Source organism: Haliotis cracherodii, unplaced genomic scaffold (assembly GCF_022045235.1).
Source record: "Haliotis cracherodii isolate W230 unplaced genomic scaffold, xgHalCrac1.p SCAF_9, whole genome shotgun sequence".
Lineage (NCBI taxonomy): Eukaryota > Metazoa > Mollusca > Gastropoda > Lepetellida > Haliotidae > Haliotis > Haliotis cracherodii.
The window spans coordinates 32298043-32312273 of NW_027266343.1; the positions used below are offsets into that span (position 1 = coordinate 32298043).

Sequence of the window (14231 nt, forward strand, 5' to 3'; positions counted from 1 at the left end):
TGAATCATATACTTACTCCTTCATCAGGTGAATCATGTTTACTCCTTCATCGGGTGAATCATATGCTTACTCCTTCATCGGGTGAATCACATGTTTACTCCTTCATCAGGTGAATCATATGTTTACTCCTTCATCAGGTGAATCACATGTTTACTCCTTCATCAGGTGAATCACATGTTTACTCCTTCATCAGGTGAATCATGTTCACTCCTTCATCAGGTGAATCATGTTAACACCTTCATCAGGTGAATCATATGTTTACTCCTTCATCAGGTGAATCATCTGTTTACTCCTTCATCAGGTGAATCATGTTCACTCCTTCATCAGGTGAATCATATGTTTACTCCTTCATCAGGTGAATCATATGTTTACTCCTTCATCAGGTGAATCATATGCTTACTCCTTCATCAGGTGAATCATATGCTTACTCCTTCATCAGGTGAATCATATGTTTACTCCTTCATCGGGTGAATCATATGTTTACTCCTTCATCAGGTGAATCATATGTTTACTCCTTCATCAGGTGAATCATATGTTTACTCCTTCATCAGGTGAATCATATGTTTACTCCTTCATCGGGTGAATCATATGTTTACTCCTTCATCAGGTGAATCATATGCTTACTCCTTCATCAGGTGAATCACATGTTTACTCCTTCATCAGGTGAATCATATATTTACTCCTTCATCGGGTGAATCATATGTTTACTTCCTCATCAGGAATACAACGTTTCGGAGTATATGTTTACTCCTTCATCGGGTGAATGATTCACCTGATGACGAATCACAATTACATGTACCTCGCCACAATGTAATTTTTTGGAACAATATACGAGGTCCTTCACAGATCAACAAATAAAACAAACAAACCAGAAAGCGGTTATTTATAACCCAGGACATAGCGGATGCAGGTCTTAGACGTTTCCTGACAGATGTACAAACTTACATCTTGGTGATTTTTGCATTCGAACCACAATCATAGGTTTCTGTGAAAACAAACGAAACAAAACAAACGACTCGGCCAATATGATTAGCAACAAAACCTAATGTTCCTCTTTGTCTTTTCAGGAACAGTGGTACAAGCCGGTGGCTGTATTTATTGCCTGGACTCTGTCATCAGTGCTGTGTCATCAGTTTGCCCGGAAGTTTCTGTTGTTTGACCTTGACCCTGGCGAGACTGACCTGACCCGACCTCTCTACCTGACCGTAAGCAAGCTAACCTTGTGTCTGGTGTTGACCGACATCAACATTTTGAAGTATCGTCAAAGTAAAGAACAGTTCTTGTTCTGGATAAAGGCGATCTGCCACGCACTTGCGACCACGGCGACTAATATGAGCATGGCGTTAATGCCAGCGTCTTCCACATTCACCATCAAACTCCTGGAACCACTGACCAGCGCGTGTGTTCAGAGACTTGTCCTGGGTACCCCTCTCTCGAAATGGACTCTTTTGGCACTTCCTTTAATGGTGTTTGGAGCTGTGGTCTTCGCGAACGACACTCTCACACAGTCATCACTCTCAATGGGAATATTCATGGCGTTCGTATCAAACGTCATCCTTGGTGTTCGGAACGCTGCAATCAAACTCGAACGTGACTCATTATCGTCTGCTCCAACTCGTCTGCGACACGCGAACGTCGTTTTTGTTCTTGCGACAGTAATAACCGTTGGTAACGCACTCTACACTGGAACATATATTGGACTTTTCTCCAGCACGGTTAGTTACATGTTGGGGACCTGTTTACTGTCTGGTCTATTTCACGTGGCGTATTCCTACATCTCCACTGTACTTGTCCTGTCCTATATGTCGGTACTCAGCCATTCCGTCGCCAACATTGCTAAGCGATCCATGGTCGTACTTGTCCTCTACGGCCTTGGACAAAGGGAGGCGACCCACACACATTTTGCTGGCCTTGCAGTCTGTATCTTTGGGTTAATTCTGTATACTTGTGGAAAGAATACAGAAGCAAGACACTCACAACTCCCGACACAACAGACAGTGGGTAAGTAACACAAAATCTTTACCCTTGTCATTATTTCCTTCATATTTACCATTTACAAAATGATGAAGTATTCATTCATTTTATCTATTCGCCTCACCCCAACCCACAAGCTCACGGATATTCCGGGTAAGAATACAGGTCACCAGCAACTTGTCATAAGAGGTGACGAAATTGGTCGGGTGGTCAGGCTCGGCGACTTGGTTGATTACATGTCATCATATCCCAATTGTGTGGATCGATGCTCATGATGTTAATCACTTGATTTACTGGTCGAGATTCCATTATTTATAGACCGCTGTCATATATATGCGATGTGATGTTTGTTGTTTAACGCCACACTCAGCAATATTCAAGCTACATGACGGCCTTCTGTAAAAAATCGAGTCTGGAACAGGCAATCCAGTGATTGACATCATGAGCATCGATACTTGCAATTGGGATACGATGACATGCATCAACCAAATCGGCGAGCCTGACAATCCGATTCCGTTAGTCGACAAGTAGAGTCGCCTTTTACAGCAAGCATGGGCTGCTGAAGACCTATTTTACCATGGATCTTCACGGGTCTTATATACATGTAAAAGTAATATTAACCGATGAACTATTATAAACGATATAGCATATATATATATCGCAAAATATTTCATTCTACGAAAACAAAGATCCAAAGTTTATATGCATTTTAAATCTGCTATAATTCCTTATTGCAGTGATCAGATCAAAAGCAATTTGGACAGGTGCCCGACAAGTTGTTGGGCTGGTTACAGTGTTGTGTTGCCTGGCGACGCTTGGGCAGTACTCAGCGAACAGAGATGAAACTATCCTCCGTCAACAGAGGATGGATACGCCAAGGGAAGCAGCGGTGGCAACCATGGCCGGAAGTTCCTTCATTGGACCAGGATTTCACAAGCCTGCATATCTTACAAGCGAAATCGTGTATGAAAGTTTGGACGTAACTACGAATGACAAGTTTCGCCAGTTCCTTGATACAAACCTGTCGAAAACGCCACAATTGACTGACGTCATTTCTCCTCACCTGCGTTCCTCATATGATGTCATCGCAGAAGCCCAGAGAATTCATTTCAACGTATTTTCCGAGTTGCTTGCTCCATTCAAATACGCCATTCTGATCGACATCGCCGCTTTTGCTAATAAAGGCGACCCGGCTATAACGGTTGGTGAGGTGTATCTGCTACGCCGCCTTGGGATAAAGCTGCTATACTACTGCAACTACAACGCTTGTAAATCACGCAACCTCAACTACATCCGCAACGTTGCGAGCAACTTCAGCGACAGTGAAGTGGTGGTTTTACTCCAAGGTGGCGGCAACGTCGTGGGCTATAAGTTTCACGACTACCTCCGACAAAGAATATTCAACACATTCTCACAGTACAAGATCATATTATTTCCCCAGACGGTCTTCATGAGGGAAGGTCTTTCAAAACACGTCACTTTCTGTGAAAAACTATACAGACAGACGGATTTCATCATGATGTTGAGAGATCGTCAATCATTCAGTTCAGCTCAGAAACATTTCAGTGGAAAGCCAACTTTCTTCCTTATGCCTGACATTGCGTTCCAGATAGGGGCCATCTCAAGGTTTATTTCTCCAATGTTTGATATCATGTGGTTGCAGAGAGTTGATCCAGAGGCACCGAGACAAAACGTAACAAAATGGCCGAAAGGTGTAACTGTACAGGTTGAAGCGTGGGTGAATTGGGAAACTCCGAAAGGAAAGACTACAATAGAAGACTCGTTTCTCATGCAGACAAATGGGATGATATTCTTACAGAGAGGTCGCGTTGTAATAACAGACAGACTTCATGGACATATATTCTGTGTTTTGATGAACATACCCCACGTACTGATTGACACACCTTACCGGAAGTTGTCGAGTTACCACGAGACTTGGACGCGGGATCTCGAGAATACTGTGCTAGCCGTCGATGCGGACGATGCTTTGGTGAAAGCTGTTAGCCTGCTTGACAAGTACAAGGATTCTTTGCCGTCCATTGTTCCTTTCATGGACATTGAAGAAAATCCAGTTCAGCAGAAGAGTAGAAAGTTGCCAGGATAAGCTTAATGTTGGTCCCAGATATGCCCAGTGAGTCTCTATGGTCTCATATAGACTCTCTGAGTCTCTGAATCTGTGAAATTTGGTCTGTGAGCTCTATATTGGGGGTTTCACCAAAGTGATAAACGTCTAAGACCTGTGCCTGGTCGTAAGTCTATGTTAAAGTATAGGGTTTACGAACGTCTTTGTGGAACGGACCCCTGCACCACTACAGCCTACCCTATATATCAAGCTAACTCGCCATTCATTTAAGTGAAATACTTTTCAAAGCAGTGTTTAAGAGAAACGATATGGCACTGTATGTGAAACGGGGACACTGCCTCTCATTATTTGCTAGATGAACATCCATTGAAAAAACATTTAACAGTATTCCCTTGCGAAATTGGAGGAGAGAATAAATTAGTTCTTAATTGACTTGCAGCGACCATAAACTGTTCATGACATAGTGTTGCTTTAATGCACGTACATGTGGCATCATTTCATCAACTGTTTAATTATAATGTCATTGATGATTAGTTTGGTATGTTGTTGTTGTTGTTGTTTTTATTGTATGACAATGTGATCACAATGTGAAATAAAAATGCACGCATCTGCCGTTTGCATGGCTGACATTGAAGTGATTGGAGCTGTATTAACAGACAACATTTTGTTAGTGGAAAAAGCATTTTGAGTTCAACTGAACTGAAAGCTTTATTCATGACGCGTATCTCTTTTGTTTGTTGCTTTACGCAGCAGTCAGCAATATTTCAGCTAATATGACGGCGGTCTGGACCTAAAAATTCAGTGACTGACATCATGAGCATCGATCTACACAACCATGCATCAACCAAGTCGGCGAGCCCGACCCAACCGATCCCGTTAGTCGCCTCTTCGGGCAAGCATGGGTTGCTGAAGATCAATTCTAACCCGGATCTTCACGGGCGTTCGTGAGATCTTTGAAACCCAAAACCAATAAATTAAAAACTTTCCGTGAATGATCCCGATAATAGCATGTCGAACATATACCGATGTACTTCCTGTCCAGCCTGGTTCCCTGGGTAAGCTGCGCTGGTGCTACACTGAGCGTCAGCGCAGCATACCAAGGAAACCAGACTGACTCCTGTCCAGTTTTAAACATGGAGCCATACAGTAAGTCAACGGCGACTTTTCTGAAATTACACCCAGCATTGTGATGTTCTTTCCACTTTTTCATACACCTTCACGCTCAGACTAATATTTATTCTCTGAAACAAAGATATTTAAATATTTTGTTTTGTGTCATTGCGTGGGCTTTAGGGTCTTGTGATCGTGCAGAATCTCGGTCGCATCCAGTTGTCTATTCTGTAGAAGACCCGGGTTCGATTCCCTAAATGGGTGTACACCATGGTTTTCCCCCGCCATAACATTGCTGGAATATTGCTAAAAGCGGCGTAAAGCCATACTCACTCACTCCATTCTGTAACCAGCCAGTCATGTCCATTGTATTCTCATCAGCCATGATGAGAAACAAGAATGTGTTGGCATTCTGTATTTGACAAATCCCTGTCCCACATCATATAGAAACATGTCCCAAGATTGGTTTGTTTGTTGTTTATCCCCGCACTCCGCAATATTCCAGCTACATAACGGCGGTCTGTACATATTCGAGACAGGACCACACAATCCAGTGACTGATATCATCAGCATAGATCTACGCAATTGGGTTACGATGACATGTATCAACCAAGTCAGCAAGCCTGACCACCCGATCCCGTTAGTAGCCTCTTAGGACTAGTATAGTCGGCATTTACGACAAGCATGAGTTGCTGAAGACCCATCCTAACCCGGATCTTCACGGATCTCTGACGTGTTTAATTATGTATATTCGATGGAAGGTTTGAATACAAGATATAGGATGTCATGTGTACACACCTGTTAGACATACATCTTGATTCATATGTGTTTAAAATGCACATACTTTCGTGTTTGTTGATACTAGGTCAGTTTTAATAAAACTGAAATAAACACACGGCGATGATAATAATATTAATAACAACACTAAGTCTTGCATTAATAGAAATGAAATAATAATAATAATATATATTAATTATAATGGTGTTGATAGTTGTATATACTCGTACGTATGATCGCAATTTGCGTGAAAGAATGTATATAGGAGATTAACATGAAACTAAGTCATTGTTAAGCCATGTTCTCGTTGCAAATCGCCCTTTGATGACTATAGTCATCTAATCTCACATGCTTATTCACAGCATGTCGTTAAAGTGATGGCGATATGTTTCTCACGTGAAGTCAACACGTTCTTTGGACCAAGATACGGGGAACGTCTCAAAAACAAAACAGAAGTACGCTTGTGTGTATATATATATGATTTGTGTGATTTGAACTATTGTTATTTCAAAAAAGGATTTGGTGAACAATAAAGCCTATTTGAACACCTCTTTCTGCAAGGACATGTAACAATTAATAAAAGAAAACTATACATAAAATAATAAAATTTATTTAGATTAACTGTACTTACTGTCGCAAATATCATGCCGCAAAATACAAGTCACTCATAAATACACACATACATATACCCGTACATAACCAAACCGGTGCACCCATGCAGATATTCACAATATATATACGTAACAGACATAATAGTACTATATATTTGAAGGCACATAAAACTCTACAAGAGTTAGCTGACCCGCCTGAAGTTGGTTGGTTGGTTGGTTGGTTGGTTTGTTGTTTAACGCCGCATTCAGCAATATTCCAGCTATATGACGGCGGTCTGTAAATAATCGAGTTTGGACCAGACAATCCAGTGATAAATATCATGAGCATCGATCCACGCAATTGGGATCGATGACATGCATCAACCAAGTCAGCGAGCCTGACCACCCGATCCCGTTAGTCGCCTTTAACGACAAGCATAGTCGCCCTTTACGGCAAGTATGGGTTGCTGAAGGCCTATTCTACCCCGGAATCGTCACGGGTCCCGCCTGAAGTTGGTCAGCCAGGAGTTGGAAAATCCTGAATGTTGTAATGCTGGTTCACCTTGCATTAGGGCTGGGACGAGTCCAAATTTACTACCCGGTACCCGAAACCTATAGCTACATTCACCAATATATTTCCACAACGAATTGCGGACTTGTCCTGTTGTCATTCATGAGCAGTGAATGTTACATAAACGCGGGAGTTAGTGTGCAGGCAGAGGGCGCTCAGAACGCAGAAGTGTGGAGGGGACTGTGTCGTACTTGCAGCGGGCAACAACAGCTTGGCTGTGTGCCTGTGGTTGAAACAGAGCAACTGTAAACACAAGATGATGCAACAGGCTTGTGGCCATGAGAGAGAGAGAGAGAGAGAGAGGCGGGCGCTGTGGGTATTGGAAAGGATAATTAAGCTTTTGCAGATATACGTGTAACCTAGGCCTCAAGCTGTCGAGTACCTGATAAAGCTAGATATTATTTTGGTGACGGCGTGACGGAGGATGTGGATATGAGAGAGAGCGTGACGGAGGATGTGTGTGGGTATGAGAGAGAGCGTGACGGAGGATGTGTGTGGGTATGAGAGAGAGCGTGACGGAGGATGTGTGTGGGTATGAGAGAGAGCGTGACGGAGGATGTGTGTGGGTATGAGAAAGAGAGCGTGACGGAGGATGTGTGTGGGTATGAGAGAGAGCGTGACGGAGGATGTGTGTGGGTATGAGAGAGAGCGTGACGGAGGATGTGTGTGGGTATGAGAGAGAGCGTGACGGAGGATGTGGTTTGAGAGAGAGCGTGACGGAGGATGTGTGTGGGTATGAGAGAGAGCGTGACGGAGGATGTGTGTGGGTATGAGAGAGAGCGTGACGGAGGATGTGTGTGGGTATGAGAGAGAGCGTGACGGAGGATGTGTGTGGGTATGAGAGAGAGCGTGACGGAGGATGTGTGTGGGTATGAGAGAGAGAGCGTGACGGAGGATGTGTGTGGGTATGAGAGAGAGCGTGACGGAGGATGTGTGTGGGTATGAGAGAGAGCGTGACGGAGGATGTGTGTGGGTATGAGAGAGAGCGTGACGGAGGATGTGTGTGGGTATGAGAGAGAGATCGTGACGGAGGATGTGTGTGGGTATGAGAGAGAGCGTGACGGAGGATGTGTGTGGGTATGAGAGAGAGCGTGACGGAGGATGTGTGTGGGTATGAGAGAGAGAGCGTGACGGGGGATGTGTGTGGGTATGAGAGAGAGCGTGACGGAGGATGTGTGTGGGTAAGAGAGAGCGTGACGGAGGATGTGTGTGGGTAAGAGAGAGCGTGACGGAGGATGTGTGTGGGTAAGAGAGAGCGTGACGGAGGATGTGTGTGGGTATGAGAGAGAGCGTGACGGGGGATGTGGTTTGAGAGAGAGCGTGACGAAGGATGTAGATATGAGAAAGGGTAAGACGGAGGGTGTGGGTATGAGAAAGAGTGAGACGGATGATGTGGGTATGAGAAAGGGTAAGACGGAGGGTGTGGGTATAAGAGAGGGCGTGGTGGATGATGTGGGTATGAGAGAGGGTGAGACTGAGGCTGTGAGTATGAGAGAGGACGAGACGGAAGATGTGGGTATGAGAGAGCACGAAACAGGATTTGGGTATGAGAGAGGGGGAGACGGGAGATGTTGGTATGAGAGAAAGCGAGACGGAGGTTTTGGGTATGAGAAAAGGCTAGGCTTAGGATGTGGGTATGAGAGAGGGCGAGGCGAAGGGTGTGAGTATGAGAGAGGACGAGACGGAGGGTGTGGGTATGGGAGGAGGCTAGGCTGAGGGTGTGGGTATGATAGAGGGCGAGATGGAGGATGTGGGTATGAGAGAGGGCGAGACGAAAGATGTGGGAATGAGAGAGGGCGAGATGAAGGGTGTCGCTTTGAGAGAGGACGAGACGGAGGGTGTGGGTATGAGAGGAGGCTAGGCTTAGGATGTGGTAGGAGAGAGGGCGAGACGGAGGGTGTGGGTAAGAGAGAGAGAGTGAGACGGAGGTTTTGGGTATTACAAAAGGCTAGGCTTAGGATGTGGGTATGAGAGAGGGCGAGGCGAAGGGTGTGGGTATGAGAGAGGGCGAGACGGAGGTTGTGGGTATGAGAGAGGACGAGACGGAGGGTGTGGGTATGAGAGGCGGCTAGGCTGAGGGTGTGAGTATGAGAGAGGGAGCGAGACGGAGGATGTGGGTATGAGAGGGCGAGACGAAGGATGTGGGTATGAGAGAGGGTGAGACGGGGGATGTGGGTATGAGAGAGGGCGAGACGGAGGATGTGGGTTTGAGAGAGGGCGAGACGAAGGGTGTTGCTATGATAGAGGACGAGACGGAGGGTGTGGGTATGAGAGGGAGCGAGACGGAGGATGTGGGTATGAGAGGGAGCGAGGAGGATGTGGTTATGCGAGGGAACGAGACGGAGGATGTGGGTATGAGAGAGGGGGAGACGGATGATGTGGGTATGAGAGGGAGCGAGACGGGGGATGTGGGTATGAGAGGGAGCGAGACGGAGGATGTGGGTATGAGAGGGAGCGAGACGGGGGATGTGGGTATTAGAGGGAGCGAGACGGGGGATGTGGGTATGAGAGGGCAAGACGGAGGATGTGGGTATGAGAGGGCGAGACGAAGGATGTGGGTATGAGAGAGGGCGAGACGGAGGATGTGGGTATGAGAGAGAGCGAGACGGAGGATGTGGGTATGAGAGGGAGCGAGACGGGGGATGTGGGTATGAGAGGGCAAGACGGAGGATGTGGGTATGAGAGGGCGAGACGAAGGATGTGGGTATGAGAGAGGGCGAGACGGAGGATGTCGGTTTAAGAGAGGGCGAGACGAAGGGTGTTGCTATGATAGAGGACGAGACGGAGGGTGTGGGTATGAGAGGGAGCGAGACGGAGGATGTGGGTATGAGAGGGAGCGAGACGGGGGATGTGGGTATGAGAGAGGGTGAGACGGAACATGTGGGTATGAGAGAGGGGGAGACGGAGGTTGTGGGTATGAGAGGGCGAGACGAAGGATGTGGTTATGAGAGAGAGCGAGACGGAGGATGTGGTTATGAGAGGGAGCGAGACGGAGGATGTGGTTATGAGAGGGAGCGAGACGGAGGATGTGGGTATGAGAGAGGGGGAGACGGAGGATGTGGGTATGAGAGGGAGCGAGACGAAGGATGTGGGTATGAGAGGGAGCGAGACGGGGGATGTGGGTATGAGAGGGCAAGACGGAGGATGTGGGTATGAGAGGGCGAGACGAAGGATGTGGGTATGAGAGAGGGCGAGACGGGGGATGTGGGTATGAGAGAGGGCGAGACGGAGGATGTCGGTTTAAGAGAGGGCGAGACGAAGGGTGTTGCTATGATAGAGGACGAGACGGGGGATGTGGGTATGAGAGAGGGGGAGACGGAGGTTGTGGGTATGAGAGGGAGCGAGACGGAGGATGTGGGTATGAGAGGGAGCGAGACGGGGGATGTGGGTATGAGAGAGGGCGAGGCGGAGGGTGTGGTTTGAGATAGGGCGATACGGGGGATGTGGGCATGATAGAGAACGAGACGGAGGATGTGGCTATGAGAGAGGGCGACTCTATACATCTACAAGGTGCTGAGATATATGTGTCAACTGTGAAATCCACAATTCTTAATCTTGTGCATGTAAAGCCGTGGCTGTATATACAAGAGTAGCTTCACCACAAAAACACGAATTTTATTGAATCCGATTCTTATATCATGTATGTTTAATGCTATCCATGAAATGAAAACAAATAGTTCGACCTACCTACCCTCGACCTACACAGGCAACACAATTATTCGTGGTTCAGGTTCATAACAATGTTATATAACATAACGATGTCTTTACATTTCATGGTTTCGTGGTATCGTATCCTCATTTATGGTTTACGTTGTTTCAACTCCATCAAGATTCGGGATAGAATTGGTTTTCCGTAACCTTGTCATAAGAGGTGACTACAAATCAAGTGGTCAGGCTCGCTGACTTGGTTGATACATGTCATCGTATCCCAAAAGCTGAGATCGATGTTCATGATGTCAATCGCAGGATTGTTTGGTCCAGACTCGATTATTTACAGACCGCCGTCATATTGCTGAATGCGGGATTAAACAGCAAGCAATTACAAAATGTCGTTTCACCTGCTTTCTGCACTCCGTGTGATGTCCTATAAAAGGCGCTGACAGTTCTTTCTCCTGCGATTTGTAATGTCACGCCGTCGTTCAAATGACCCCCCATGCACCCCTGTGGCTCAGTGTAGAGTGTAGAGCCTTTAGCAACACACTGCAGTCAAACAACACGATCGTTGCTGCTCTCCCTCTGCCATGCTCGTCCCACTACGACGCCATTTAACGCCCCATGTCTTCAATTTACGTCAGTTGCAATTGCTTGTTACGGTATCAAATGGTGCAACCAACTCGCTAAGCACTCCATTTCATGGCTCGCAGTAGTTGCAGTCTGTTAACATAAGCGGTTGAAACATAAGTTGTAACGACAGAAAACACCTCAACTCACAATAACTAGCGACACAGAACTTCGCCTATGTTTACAATAATCAAATATTAAATAAACCGGACATTTATATCAGATGCGGGATAAAAAAATAGTATATACAATATGCACAGCCCTCTATTAATGTGAACGAAAAGCACATTGACATGAGGTACTAGCAAAATATCCTTTGCCAGGAGGAATCTTTATATGGTAAATGTAGTTTGATCTATGTGATCGTGTGAGGTACCATCACATCTAACGAGCAAGCATCCATTTTCTTCCTTTGATTGTCCATCTGAATCTCCTATAATTTTCCGATGTTAATTCTACTGTAATCATTTCATTATATTACTCACAACGTCAAACTGTCCGCTGTCCCCAGCCATTGGATAGTACAGTGTTTCGAAGTGACCTTGATCGGTGGAAGATGTTAAAACAAGCAGACTCTTGGTCTTATCTTTATTCCGTATCCTGTTACAATTAAAAACAGACATGTGAGTGAGTGAGTAGGGGTTTAACTCCACTTTGGAGAAACCCAGGATCATGATTATGGGTCGGTCAAACCAAGAAAACATATGCATGGCGAACCGAGATTCGAACAAGGGACGCAACTCTGCACAATGAATTGTGGCGTGTCAGAATTGTTTTAAACAGTTTTTATTGACATCTAAAGGACACTAAACTTAATAATTATTAGTTATTGCTTCTAATGATTCCCTAACTGCTGTAATCATTCAAAAGCCTTAATGTCATGTACTGCTATATATGTAGGGAACGTAATAGGAAAGTGTAATTTGCGAGTTTCTATCAATATTCCTTTAATACATATTTTCACCACCATGATACCGTTAGTATTGCCAACTGTGGCTCTAAACAATGTATAAACTACTCAAAATAAGTTAAAGAACACCTTTACATGGAAAGATGTGGTCGCCATACCCACCAGTCCTGACATATTATCATATTACAAAATCGGGTGTCCCTTAACTTCTTATGTGTAATACAATTGGTTGGTTGGTTGGTTTGTTGTTTTACGCCGCACTCAGCAATATTCACGCTATATGACGGCGGTCTGTAAATAATCGAATCTGGACCAAACAATCCAGTGATTAATATCATGAGCATCGATCCACGCAATTGGGATCGATGACATGCATCAACCAAATCAGCGAGCCTGACCTCGCGATCCCGTTAGCCGCCTTTTACAAGCATAGTCGCCTTTTACGGTAAGCATGGGCTGCTGAAGACCTATTCTACCCTGGATCTTCACGGGTCTTGTGTAATACAAATGCATAATATGTACTTGTTCTGGCGGTACTTCAGATTTTTAAGGCCCTTCCTTCTTTACCTTAAACATGTGTGTATGACTTGTGTTTAATAGTGTAATAACATATATTATTTAATTAGGTATGTGCCATTGCATTGGTGAAAACTGGTCGGGAGAATCATGTGACACATACACTGAGACGTTTTATGGCACCGCCTGTCTTCCATACATCAACGTGCTGAACATCATCCCTAGATCTGGTCCTGACACTGGAGGTAGAGACGTGCATATCTGGGGCCACAACTTCCCCGAGACAGGGAACGACATCTTCTCCTGCAGATTTGACACCATCGTGGTGAATGGAACACGTCTGTCCAAAGAACATTTAGTTTGTAAACATCCTCAGCATCCAGCAGCGTCATCAGTGAAGAAATATCTCCTGACGGGGAACACTTTACCACAAATCAGGTACGCATCACAGAGCTAGTTACTTGAGGGGCGGTCGGGTAGCCTAGTGGTTAAAGCGTTCGCTCGTCACGCCGAAGACCCGGATTCGATTCCCGACATGGGTACAATGTGTGAAGCCCATTTCTGGTGTCCCCCGCCGTGATATTGCTGGAATATTGCTAAAAGCGGCGTAAAACTATACTCACTCACTCACTCACTAGATACTTGAGTTGTACATGTACACGGTCATAATGATGTTAACCGCTCTGTGTTCTAGACTCGGTTCACCTACTATGAAGTTTGTCCGCCTGGAGCCGTGGGAAGACGGAGACTCCTCCCCATGGCCACTGTCTCTATGGTGGATGCGGGTGCCTGTTGCCCTGGTCAGGGAGGAACTGCAGTGTCGAGTTGAAGATTATCTCCCTTAGTGCACAAACACAGGTTGTTGCTGAAGGTGATGCATTTTCGTTACAACCAGTGTTGAGCCAGGTAGGTCTAATTATTGACTCAATATATTATATACAAAGGTAAATGAATGTGCCCATGGCCTCATAGACATTGCTTCGTGTACACGTGTAAAGTGAGTGAGTTAATATTTATAGTCACATCAAAAATTTGTCAGCCATAATGATTAGAAGAAAACAAGTTATACATTCATAAATTCTTACAAAACCTGGTGACAATGGACAGTAAAACACCTAGAGTATCTGAGATTGTTATCTTAAACTAGACTATATACAGCAAGACATCACACACACGGGGAACAGATCATCAGCAACTGTACTCGGAACCATGGGGACTTATCAACAAACACATGCAAAGGCAAGTCGTGTGTTTACTTGATAAAATACAGGAACATATGATACAAGCCAAACAATGGAAAGCTTTACTGAGCAAGAGTCGTGACACTTTCTGGAAGAGTTTGCTCATTTTTTCCTCAAAAGTTTTGAAATGTGGACACCAAAGGCTTGAAGCGCTGGAATGCGGCTCGACATGCCGGAA

The 14231-nt window shown here is 45.3% G+C and overlaps 2 protein-coding genes across 2 annotated transcripts; one reads left to right on the forward strand and one right to left on the reverse strand.

Moving 5' to 3' along the window:
• Positions 1 to 8812: 8812 nt before the first annotated feature.
• Positions 8813 to 9557, reverse strand: LOC139451845 (uncharacterized; the record flags this gene model as incomplete). Its single annotated transcript, XM_071233145.1, has 2 exons — positions 8813 to 8919; positions 9212 to 9557. Coding segments are annotated over 2 exons (453 nt in total), but the record flags the coding sequence as incomplete, so codon positions are not given.
• A 254-nt stretch (positions 9558 to 9811) lies between these two features.
• Positions 9812 to 10261, forward strand: LOC139451846 (uncharacterized). Its single transcript, XM_071233146.1, has one exon. The coding sequence runs from the start codon at positions 9812 to 9814 to the stop codon at positions 10259 to 10261; it is 450 nt and encodes a 149-aa protein (XP_071089247.1).
• The last annotated feature ends 3970 nt before the right edge of the window (positions 10262 to 14231 follow it).